This window comes from Phyllobates terribilis, unplaced genomic scaffold (assembly GCF_046119375.1).
Source record: "Phyllobates terribilis strain yellow unplaced genomic scaffold, ASM4611937v1 Scaffold_9__5_contigs__length_417890890, whole genome shotgun sequence".
Classification (NCBI taxonomy): Eukaryota; Metazoa; Chordata; class Amphibia; order Anura; family Dendrobatidae; genus Phyllobates; species Phyllobates terribilis.
The window spans coordinates 300,085,584-300,098,275 of NW_027362769.1; the positions used below are offsets into that span (position 1 = coordinate 300,085,584).

Here is a 12,692-nt window from a genome sequence, read left to right on the forward strand (position 1 = left end):
CCCTATTCATAAATGAGAGAATTGACTCACTGGCACACTTGACAGGTTACATCAGACTGGAGGCCTCCTGTGAAAATTTGGTCTATAATGCAGTTACAGTGGTTCGGATTGTTGGCCTTTTTCCCATTGTCATCACCTGGTAAAATAAAAAACAGATTATGGAAGAGCACAAGTTTTAGTGCATATTTGCCAAAAATTAAGCTATATATCCCCCCAGACATATAGAAGTGAATTTTATGAACTACATGGAAAGTTTTAAGTCTTCAGGTCAAATTTCTAGACTTTGTTCACACTGGCTTTTTTTAATAAAAAAAAATAATAAATACATTTTTAATAAATAAAAAAAACAATTTGCTTGTGTAGCCATTTTCCAATACCCCAACGCTTTCAATTTCTGGTTGATGAAGCTGTGCGAGTATATTTTTGGTGCCCTGAGATGACATTTTTACTGATACCATTTGGGGTAGATCACATCTTATTGCGTTTTATTGCAGTGTTTCTGCAGCAGAAAAAAACACATCCATAATTCTGGCATTTTGACTACTTTTCTCTTTACGCCGTTTACCGATTGTGTTAATTTATTTTATAATTTGACAGATAACTAACACCGTGATAAAAAATAAAAAAATTCCACATTTTGTATTTTCAATGGGGTGAAAAGGGGGTTATTTGAAAGTTTATATTTTATTTTTATCATGTTTATAAACATTTTCTCGTTCTCGATCTGCGCATGCTCCGGCGCCCATATTCCCCAAGCCAACCACAGTGCTCTGTATGGAAGAGAGAACCTCCGCTCACTGCTGACTTCTTTTGAGGACGGGGCCCATAGTATCGCCCCACTCCTGTCGCCACCACCGCCCAAGTCATCCTGAAACAGCGACCCTTCTGAGAGGACGGAGCCCGCAGTATCTCCTGACTCCTGCTGCATTCGCCGCCAACCTCTTGATTAAGAAGTGACCCTGGCTCCTGTGACCCCAGCTCCACCACCGCTGCCCAACAAATAAAACTGATTATAAGGCGCACCATTTTATTTAAAAAATACCTATTTTTTTCCTACTTTACACCCCAAAATTTGGGGTGCATCTTATCATTCGGTGCGTCTTTGAAAGCTGTTCAGTAACTGTCTTGGATGACTAGTCAAGTCAGTTTCCTGGTGGCTCCACCCCACCCTGCTACCCCCAGACTGACAGAACCCCTACACCGACACATCAGGAGAGATCTGTCAGTCTAGGAGAGTGGGCTGGAGAGAAGTCGCAGGGGACCAGTTTCGTGGACTAGTCATCCGAGACAAATGTCCCCAGCTGGCTTTCCAAAAATGCAGCCAATATCTTAATCATGCTGCCTGTGGTCCTGTGGTATTGTAAATTACAGAAAGTTTGTAAATTTTGCAACTAAACCTTATTTGTAATGGGGATTATTAGAGTGTAACTGTAAATTTAACCCCTTACCGACATTGGCTATACATGTACGGTGCAAGTTGGTAGCAGGCTCGGGTAGGGGTTCCTGACCAATGACTTATATTTACGTCATGGCGATCAAGCGTGGCGCAGGAGCTGTGCCCGTGCGATCGAGACCTGGTGGTCACATCCAGGAGGGGTGCTCACACTGTTAGCAGCTGTTTAACACGGTAAATGCTGCAATCAACATTAATTGCAACATTTAGGAGGCTGAGAGAGGGAGGGGGACCCGCTCCTATCTGATCGGCACCCCTCGCGACAACCTATGGGTCTTACAGCTACAGTGGCCTGTTTAGACCATGCCATGAGCATGGTCTAAGAGGCTTCTGTCAGTGTAACACTGACATGTATAATTCATGGGAGTGCTGTTGCATTAGCATGCATTATACCAGCGATCAATCAAAAGTTGATGTCCCATAGAGAGACGAAGTAAAAAAAAAAAGAAAAAAAAAGAAAATGGAAAAAGAATACCCATAAATACATCGCTATGGAAAAACAAAAAGGTACACATATTTGGTATCGCCGCTTCCAGAAAGACATGATCTCAAATGGTCACACTAGTTAACCCCTTCAGTGAATACTGTAAAAAAAAATTGAATAAAAAAAAAGTGGCAAAAAAAAACTATGCTTTCATTATACCGCAAAAAAAACCCCACAAAGTGGAATAAAACAGGATCAAAGTCGAATATAAATAAAGAGGATATAGTTGAAAATGTCATCATGTCCTCAAAAGATAAGCCGCCATACAGCTCCATCAGCGGAGAAATAAAAAAGCTGCAGCTCTCCTAATATAGTGATGCAAAAAAATAATTTTCTATAAAATAGTTTTCATTGTGTAAAAGCGCCAAAACAAAAAACTATATAAAAAGTGGTATCGCTGTAATCGTACAGATCCAAAGAATAAAGTTGGCTCCTCAATTTTACCACACTGTGAACAGCATTAAAATAAGCCCACAAAACAATTGCTGAATTGTTGGTTTTTGTTCATTCTGCCTCCCAAAAATCAGAATAGAAAGATCAAAAAACGTAATGTGCCCGAAAATGGTAAAAACGTTAACTCGTCTCGCTAAAAACAATCCCTAACATGACCATCGGCCGAAATATGGAAAAAATATAGCTCTCAAAATATGTCCATGCAAAAACTTGCTTTTGCAAAAGAGCACATCTTTTAGTATGTGATAGCACCCAAACAGAAAAAAACCCACAAATCTAGTATCGCTGTAATTGCCCTGACCCGAAGAATAAAGTTATCTAATCACTTATACTGCACGAGGAACAGCATAAAAAAAAATATAACAAATTCTTCACTTGTTCATTCTGCCACCCAAAGATCGCAGTATGGCTCTGCGCACATTTATCCTGCGCTCCATGACGAGTTCTTGCACTTGGATTTCCGTGTAAATCTCGGAAATGTGATTCAGACGGAACCCCCGACAGAAGATTCCCTAAAATGAGGCAGATGGAGGCACCGTGGACACCATCTGTCCGTCTTTATAAGCATGCATAAATGCCCAGTCGGCCAGTTTTGTGCATCTCTGAAAAGGACAACGCTGAACAGAGGCCAGATGGAGTACAGAACCGTTTGAAAATTAAAAGCTTGGGGCCAAAGCAACATTTGTGTGGAAAAGAAAATGGTACTTTTCCATTTTCCTTAGCCCATTGCTACACAATTCTGTGAATCGTCTGAACGTTAAAAATGCTCACTACACACCTAGATGAATTCCTTGAGAGGTGTAGTTAAAAAAAACAAAAAAAAAAAAAACGGTAATTTTCGGGGGCTTCTGCCGTTTTGGCATGTCAGGGGCTCTTCAAATGTGACATGGCATCCGCAATCTGCTCCCACCAAAATTGCGCTCCAGAATTCAATTAGCGTTCCTTCCCTTCTAAGCCCTACGGCAGTTTTACACCACATATGGGGTATCCATGTACTCAGGAGAAATTGCACAACAAATTGTATGGTCCAAATTTCTCCTGTTACCCTTGTGAAAATGAAAAATGTTGGTCTAAAGCAACATTTTTGTGGGAAAAATGTTTTTTTTTTTTATTTTTACGGCTCAACGTTATAAAATTCTGTGAAGCACCTGCGGGTTCAAGGTGCTCACCACACATCTAAAAGTCTTTTGAGGGGTGTCGTTTCCAAAATGGGGTCATTTGTGGGGGGTTTCCACTGTTTAGGCACATCAGGGACTATTTCAGACAATTTTTGAGTTCCAAAAGTCAAATGGCGCTCCTTCCCTTCTAAAACTTGGTTTTTCCACCACAAATGGAATATCAGCGTACTCCGAAGAAATTACATTTTTTCCTTCCACATTGCTTTAATTCCTGTGAAGTGCCAAAAGGGTTAATAAACTTGTTGAAAGTGGTTTTGAGCACTTTGAGGGGTACAGTTTTTAAAATAGTCTATTTTCTGTCACATAGGTCCCTCAAGGTCACTTTAAATGTGATGTGGTCCCTAGAAAAATTGGTTTTATAAAATTTGTTGGAAAAAGCCTAAAAGGTTTGGGCTAGAGTTGGGATTTTTCAGAAGTAAAGAAAAAAAAAATGATGACGCTATGGCGAATAATGTTGAGTGCAAGTGCTCGCTACTTGAGTTTGCATCGGGAGCTTGGGTATGCACCGAGTATAGCGGGTGCTTGAGTGACATGCTCGAGTCTCCGCCCCAAATGTTTTGCAATTGTTATACAGCCAAAAAAAAACTTTGCCTGCCATGCATGAGCGATCCCCACATGTTTTTTTTTTGGGTGTCTAATAACCATGAAACATGCGGGGCAGGGACTCAAGCATGTCACTTGAGCACCCGCGATACTTGGTGCATATCTGAGTACCCGATGCAAACTCAAGTAGTGAGCACTTGCGCTCAAGACTAATGACAACTTATTCAATATGATGACTTAATGTTATCAAATTCTGTGTCGTACCTCTGGGTTCAAAATGTTCACTATATTATAAAATCCTGGAGGGGTGTAGTTTCCAAAATGGAGTCACTGGGGGAGGGGGGCTGGTGGTTTCCACTGTTTAGGCACATCAGGGACTCCCCAAACGCAACATGGCATCCGCTAATTATTCAAGCAAATTTTACAATCAAAAAGTCAAATGGCGCTCCTTCCCTTCCAAACCCTGCCGTGCGCCCAAACAGTGGTTTTCCCCCCACATATAGGGTATTGGCGTGCTCAGGAGAAATTGCACAACAAATTGCATGGTGCAATTTCTCCTGTTACCCTTGTGAAAATGCAAAACTGGGGGCTGAAAAACATTTTTGTTGGAAAAATGAAAATTTTATTTTTACGGTTCAATGTTATGATCTTCTGTGAAGCACCTGGGGTTCAGGGTGCTCACCACACATCTAGATAAGTTCCCTGGGGGGGGGGGGGGGGGGGGGGGGGTGTCTAGTTTCCAAAATTGGGTCCAGTCTTTAGAATGGTGTCACTTTTAGGTATTTTCTGTCATAAAGGCCCCTCAAAGTCACGTCAAATGTGATGTGGTCTCTAAAAAAAATGATTTTGTAAATTTTGTTGTAAAAATGAGAAATCATTTACTTTTAACCCTTATAGCTCACTACTAAAAAAAAATTTTGGTTCCAAAATTGTGCTGATGTAAAGTAGACATGTGGGAAATGTTATTTATTAACTATTTTGTGTGACTTATCTCTCTGATTTAAGGGCAAAAAAATTAAAATTTTAAAAATTGCAAAATTTTCAACATTTTCGTCAAATTTCCGATTTTTTCACAAATAAACGCAAGTGATATCCAAGAAATTTTACCACTATCATGAAGTACAAGAGGTCACGAAAAAACAGTCTCAGAATCAGCGGGATCCGTTGAAGCGTTCCAGAGTAATTACCTCAAAGTTACAATGGTCAGAATTGTAAAAATTGGCCTGGTCATTAACGTACAAACCACCCTCGGGGGTAAAGGGCATAAAAATTAAAAGTTTTAAAATTGTGATATTTTCATATTTTGTGTGTCAAAATTTCGACCTAAGTTTACCACCAACATAAAGTACAATGTGTCACAGAAAAATCTCAGAATGACTGGGATTTGCTGAAGCGTTCCAAGTTATTACCTCAAATTGACACTGGTCAGAATTGTAAAATTTGGCCAGGTCAGGAACGTGAAAACAGGCTTGGGGTCAAAGGGTTAAAGAGGTAATTTAAAAAAAAAAAAAATACACCTGTAACATCGCTGCAACCAAAAAAGTCAAATCTAATTAACCTGATCGGTTAACACTATAAACAGAAAATAGTCAAACTGCCAAAATAGAAAGGGGTTTTTTTGATCGCAAAAACGCTGCGAAAAATGCGGAATCAAAATGGTATTTTTATTTCAAAATGGTATCAATAAAAAACAGTCTCGCCCTGCAAAATATATTCCCTCACACAAACTTCATCGACTGAAAAATGAAAACGTTATGGGTCTCAGAAAATGGAGACAAAATACATTTTTTTTTTCTTTTTTTTTTTTTAAAACAAACTTGATTTTTTTCATTACTAAAATAATGAAATACTGGACAAGTTTGATATCACCGTAATGGCACTGATGAGGAGACCGATATTGCCAGGTCATGTTTACCACAAAATCACAAAATGTATGATGTAAAAACAAATCCCAAAAAATGTCAGAAATAGAGGGTTGTTTTTTTTTTTTTTCGCAATTTCACCCTACTGGTTTTTCCCCTTACACTGTGTGGTAAATTGAATACTGTAATTTAAAAGTACAACTCATCCTGTGAGAAACAAGACCTTGTACATCTTGTGGACAGAAATATATATAAAAAAAGTTATGACTGAGGAAGGGTACAGAAAACAAATAGGTCATGTTGTGTAAGGGGTTAATAAACCAAGCAGTTTTGATATCTGTGACATGCACGGCTGTATATTCTTACCTTTGCAGTGCCTGTGCAGTACATCTAATGCAGCAATTAGAAATTCATGTGCATCCTGTTGCTCGTACCCTGCTAAATGCCGTGCGTGTGTCCATACAAGGTGCAGTAGCCTATACGGAATGTGTGGAGATCGGTGCCCAGAGTAGAACTAAGAAGAGAAAATAAGACAATAAATCACTATTGAACAGCAGAATTACATAGTAATAAGGGCTGCATTAAATGAGCGTATAATACTATATGGAGCACTTCGGAGATCATGTAGCATTCTAATGGAGAGGACACATTCTATAAAAGCCTATGCAAAACTGTACATGAAATGAGTACGACTTCTAAGTGACATCATCTCCATCTAGTGGTGCAGAATGTGTTCTGCCACCATAGCACAGACCCAAGGCCCAGTAAGAGAAAAAAGTCATCAGTGAAGTTTCCTGCCATGTTAGGGACATGTTGAGAACATTTTAAGACTATGGCTAAAACGAGCATAAGCACCTCTGTTCGGATGGCCATCCACACACTGCACCTACATGGAGTTCAGATAAAGCAACAGAAAAGTTGTAGACAAAATTCTGGAGTTAAGGACCGAGGGATTTTAATTTGCATCATACATTTGAGGACCTCCGACCAGTATTTTTTTATCTTGGCGCATAACCTTCTCCCCCACTGAGAGTCAGGAGGAGGGAGGGGGTCTGCATCTAGCTTCTTCCTCCTTCTCTCCCCTTCCATCTACATTAGAATCTTATCCTTTTTTTTAATTTTTATTAACGGTCCTCAGCTCTCTCTCGAGCCATGGTGACTTGATGTTTGAACGCTCTGTAGGAAGATCTTGTGCAAGCCTAGATAGGTCCACCGGGGTCTTCTCCTCCTATATCTTGATTGTATCAAACCATCAAGTTGCTGGTCTTCCTCTTCGCCTTGTTCCTTCTATTCTTCTGACCAGGATGTCCTTCTCCAGTAATGGCTCTCTTTGTATGATGTGTCCAAAGCAGGGCTGTGGAGTTGGAGTCGGAGTCCATTTTGGTGGCGTCAGAGTCGGTATAAAATGGAACGACTCAAGACTCCTAAACTATATAATAAATTGGGTACAGTAGTTCAATGCAGTTTGTGCAGAATATTTTTTTATAAGAATTTGGGAAAGTTATGAAATGTCCTATAAATGTCTGTCCTATTCCTGATCTAAGGTTCTAGACTTTTAGCGGAGATTAATCTGTGCTACAATAAATATTTCACATGAGCCATGTATGAGGGAGTCTGAGTCGAAGGCATAGAAATTGAGGAGTCGGAGGTTTGGCTTACCGACTCCACAACCCTGGTCCAAAGAAGGCAAATCTTAGCTTGGTGATCCTTGCTTCAAGTGACATATCTGGCTTGATTTGTTCCAAAATTGGTATATTTGTTCTTCTTGCCATCCATGGGATAACATCCTTCCCCAACACCAAACTTCGAAGGCGTTGATTCTTCTTCTGTCTTGTTTATTTATCGTCCAGGTTTTGGCTACATAGTCTGGTCTTTTCTGTAATAACCTATGTACAAGCCATGTCTTCGCCAGTGAAATGTTACTTAATTTGAAGACTTGTCCAGGACTTCATAGTTGATTTGCCCATAGCTATTCTTCTATTGACTTCAGGTGTCGTTGCTGCATCTTGAGTGATCATTGTTCCGAGAAGGTTGAAGTCCTTAACAACTTCCAGTTTGTCGCGGTCCATCTCAAATGCATCCCAGTCGTACCTGGCAGTAGTCAATAGCTTTGCCTTCCTTGTATTGAATAGGAGTCCCAAGCTTGAGCTTGTCATCTTGACACTTCATAACAAGTCCTTCATTCCATTTACACTTGTTGCTATCAATGTTGTATCGTCTGCGTAGTTAAGATAGCTGATACTTCTTCCAGCAATTTTGATTCCTTCTTTTTTGGCATGTCCAGCCTTCCAGAAAATAGCTTCTGCATATAAGTTCAAGAGAAATAGTGACAGGATGCAGCCTTGTCAGACTCCTCGCTTTACTTTGAACCATGTCATGTCACCTTTTTCCGTTCGGACTGTTGCTTCTTGGTCAATGTAAAGGTTCCTAATGAGACTGATCAGATAGTTCAACAGACCCATATCCTTCATGGTACTCCAACATTTTTTGTGACCAACACAGTTGAATGCTTTGCTGTAGTCGAAACAAAAATAAATCCCCTTGTTCTATTTTTTAACCTTTTCCATTATCCATATGTTAGCAATTACATTTCTTGTTCCCCTGCCTTTTCTGAATCCTGCTCGTTTCTCTGGCAGCTATTTGTCAAAGTAAGGCTGTAGCAGTCTTTGTAGGATCTTCAGTAGTATTTTGCTGGCATGAGGTATATAGTCTGATAAGTGCAATAGTCTGATATTTCCACAGTCGGTAGCATCTCCTTTTTCGGAATAGGAATAAACATGGATCTTGCCCAGTACTTCAGCCATTTACCAGTTGTTCATATCTGTTAACATAGGCGAGTGATTAACTGCTGCCTCAGAAGACTATTAGCTTTATTTGAATATTGTCACATCCAGGCGCTTTGTTTTGACAGAAGCTTTAATCGCAGCAACAACTTCGTCTTTCAAGATGTTCGGTTTGTTATCATTTCCAGCCACTGTTTCTTCCCGTATCACCGACTCATTCTTGTTGAGGTTATCCATGTATTCTTTCCATCTTTCCTTGATCTGCTCTGGCACAGTTAGTTTGCTCCTGTTGACGTCTTCCATCATTCCCACTCTTGGTTGAAACTTCTGTTCTATCTCTCTTTTAGTATGCCTTCCTGGTGTTGCTTTCCATCTCTGTACATATATTTTGGTAATACAAGTTCTTTGTCTGCTTGAATGACTCTCTTTAGTCTTTTATGGATGTCTGCATCCTGCTTGTTACCTTTTGCTATTAGTCTTTCTTTGGTCTTCTCTGTTAACCATGGCTGCGAGGTGGGTCTCTCTGCCTCTTGTTTATTGTTTTTCTGACTTCTTCAGTATTAGTCTTTATATAGGTGTCCATAATTCCTCCGATTTTTTCCATCGGTGTCCAGTGCTATAAATCGGTTGTGCAGACTGTTCCAAAATACTTTAGGTATGTTGGTAAAATCGAAGCTGTAAACGACCTGTTGTCTAGTCTGTTTATGCAGCTTGACTAATCTTTGCTGGGTAATGATAGACAACTTCCAACTTTGGATAACACATATGTAGTCAATATAATTTTTATAGGCCCCATTCTGTGATGTCCATTTGTAGAGTCTCAGTTTGAGATTTTGGAAGAAGGTGTTCATGATGGACAGTTGATTTGTCGTACAACATTCAATGCATCTTCCTCCAACTTCGTTTCATTCACCAAATCCAAAGTTTCCAACAACGGTTTTGTGTTTGCAACGGCCCACTTTAGCATTCAAGTCTTCTATAATAATGAGTAAGTCTTGTTTTGGCGTCTTGTCGATTTCTTCTTGAACTTGATGGTAGAATCTTATCAGTATCACTTGCCATCTCCTATGTCAGTAATGTAATCTGTCTCCACTGAATACAGATATTACAGTTGAATTGAGAATTTAGAGAATGATCAGTCCTAGTAGAGAAAAAAGCAGATTGCTCTGATAAGATATATTACAAAATTACTTAGTTTCTTGTGTACTATTGATTTATGAAAGAAAAATTAAAACGGCAGTTATTCTTAGAATCTCTCTCTCATGGTGATCTGTTAAATTCCGTTACTGATAGTCCATCACATATTGCTAAATGTTAAAGAGTTAAACCCTCATTAAAATTGGAATAACTGGCTATTCAGGCCGAGATCTGGGTTGTTGGAGGGGTATTCCTCCTATAGAATTTATAACCCAGACTCACTGTAGACAACAGTATGAATCCCCCTCTCTGCCCTCATCCTTTCTATCCTCCTCACCCCCGCTTTCTACCTTCCCTTGTTGCCCTTATCACATTGAAATAATCTACTGGAATGATTTCTTCTTTTGTTTTATATAATCAAACTGAATAATATACATGCAAAGTTAATGCATATATAATTGTGTGTCTATTGTAATTATCTTTATTCATAGTGATTCCCAATGTGTAACAATGTGATTCTTGTCGTATACTCAAAATTCAATAAAAAAAAAAAAAAAAGAAAAAAATTTGCTGCCCGAGTCAGTGGTGCCAATGTGGTGTGCATTAGTAGCTTGACACAAGTGAATGGTGACATGACTTATTTATCTGCATGGGGCTTGCAGTAATCCACGGGCCTGCAGCAAAATAATGGAACGGATAATTAACTCCAGAAACCTCTGCAACTTCTGATTACATCATTACAGTAAAAGGAAGATGAAGTCAGAAATGTCTACAATGGAACAGCTACTGAAAAGATTCCTAGGATTGTGTGAAATATGATCAAACAAATCACAATGCATCTTTACAATCCTCCTGCAGTCAAATGTGGCAGCTCCAGTGGTCCTGTACCTAGTTATGTGTCGTACATTATTTACGAGACCGACGCAGTCAATAACCGGCCCCAGTGATCATGTGTCGTATGTCCCACAAGCACCACAGAGGCAAGTGATTGTTGTAGCAGTCATACGAATGACGTACCAGTTGTGACCGGCTTCAGAAGCAGCGGTGGTCGAAAAATCAAGAGGGCGATCTGGATGGTGCGTTAGTGTCTGTTTACACAGACCGACTGGCGGCAAAATATGAACGGCAATTGGTAAACGATAAGCATTGAGTGATCTGTACTTAAGCACTTTTCCAAGTGATGCTAAAATAGCTTGGGAATGCGCTTGACAACCCGCATGCGAAATCGCATGCAAAATGCTTCACAAATGCTTCTACCTGGCAGGAAAAAAAGCATGTAAAATCCGCAACAGTTTTTTTCTCCCAGAGAGATGAGATGCAGAAATGCTGCAGAGCGTTTCTGCATCTCTCTCTGCATCTCTCGCACCCCTCAAATACATCAAAACTGCTGCCAGAAAATGTATTTTAAACCCTTCAGCTGCTACACAGGAATTCATACAAAAGGTGAAAATAAATACATTTTTACTCCAAAATGTTGCTTTAGCCTTAATTTTTTCACTTTTACAAGGAATAGCACAAGAAAATGGACCCCACTATTTGTTACCTAGTTTCTTCTCAGCGGTCGGATACCCTCCACACGTGGCGAGACGCCGATGCTCAGAAGGGAAGGAGCACCATTTGAATATTGGAACACAAATTTGGCTGAAAGAGATTGTAGACGCCATGTTGCATTTGCAGAGCCTCTAAGGTGCCCAAAAAGCAGAAAACCCCAACAAGTGACTCCATTTTGGAAACTGCACCCCTCAAGGATTCTATCCAGGGGCATAGTGAGCATTTTGAACTCACAGGTACTACTCAAATTTGGTACTAAAATTCATTTTTTTCACAAAAATGCTACTTTAGCCCCAAACTTTTTACTTTTGCAAGTAAATGAAAATGAGGACCACAAAGTTTGTTACCCACTTTCTTCTGAGCATAGAGATATCCCACATGCAGTCAAAAAAGTCAGTATGAACGCACGACAGGGCTCGAAAGGGAAGAAACAATGGAATGTAAATTTGGCTGGAATAGATTGCAGACACCATGTCACATTTGCAGAGCACATGAGGTACCAAAAAAGCAGAAATCCCCAGAAATGACCCCATTTTGAAAACAAGACCCATCAAGTAATTCATCTAGGGCTGAGTTGAGCTTTTTGAACCTGTAGGTGCTTCACAGAACGTTTTAAAATGGATGTGAGGATGAAAATTATTTTTTTTCTGCTAAAATGTTGTTTTAGCCCCAAATTTGTAATTTTCACAATGGATAGTAGGAAAAAACAAACCCATAATTTGTTACGCAATTTCTTATGTACACGGAGATACCACGCATGTGGTCAAAAACTGCTGTTTGGGCGCATGACAGAGCTCGGAAAGGAAAAAGCGCTATTTGATTTTTGGAGCATAATTTTTAGATTGTGAATGCCATGTCCCATTTTACAGAGCCCCTGACAAGCCAAAAAAGCAGAACCTCATCACAAGTGATACCATTTTTGGAAACTAGACCCCTCAAGAATTCACTTACGGGTAGTGTTGAGCATTCCGATACTGTAATATCGGGTATCGGCAGATATTCGCGGTATCAGAGTTCTGATACTGAGTTCCGATACTTTTACAATATCGAATACCGGAATCGGAAGTTCCCATAATGCCTGCGCTCTGCAGTGTCTCTGAAGGATGACAAGCTGGATGGCAGCGCCTGTCATCAGAATGCCATCCCAGCTTGAAAGAATTCTCCTGATTGTTTAAAAGCCGGCGGCTTTTTACCGCCTGCCGGCTTTTAAACAATCACACAGCCCCATACTGCTCCCCTCGCCACCTC

The 12,692-nt window shown here is 39.9% G+C and overlaps 1 protein-coding gene across 9 annotated transcripts in view; it reads right to left on the bottom strand.

Moving 5' to 3' along the window:
• Positions 1-12,692, bottom strand: part of USP22 (ubiquitin specific peptidase 22) — a 69,345-nt gene that overhangs the window by 10,011 nt on the left and 46,642 nt on the right. For all 9 annotated transcript variants that reach the window (XM_073647907.1, XM_073647906.1, XM_073647905.1 and 6 more), the window contains 2 exons: positions 6,340-6,487; positions 31-136 (listed from right to left, as the gene is read on the bottom strand). In XM_073647907.1, coding sequence (XP_073504008.1) covers positions 31-136; positions 6,340-6,487 — 254 coding nt within the window. The remainder of the gene's footprint in view (positions 1-30; positions 137-6,339; positions 6,488-12,692) is intronic.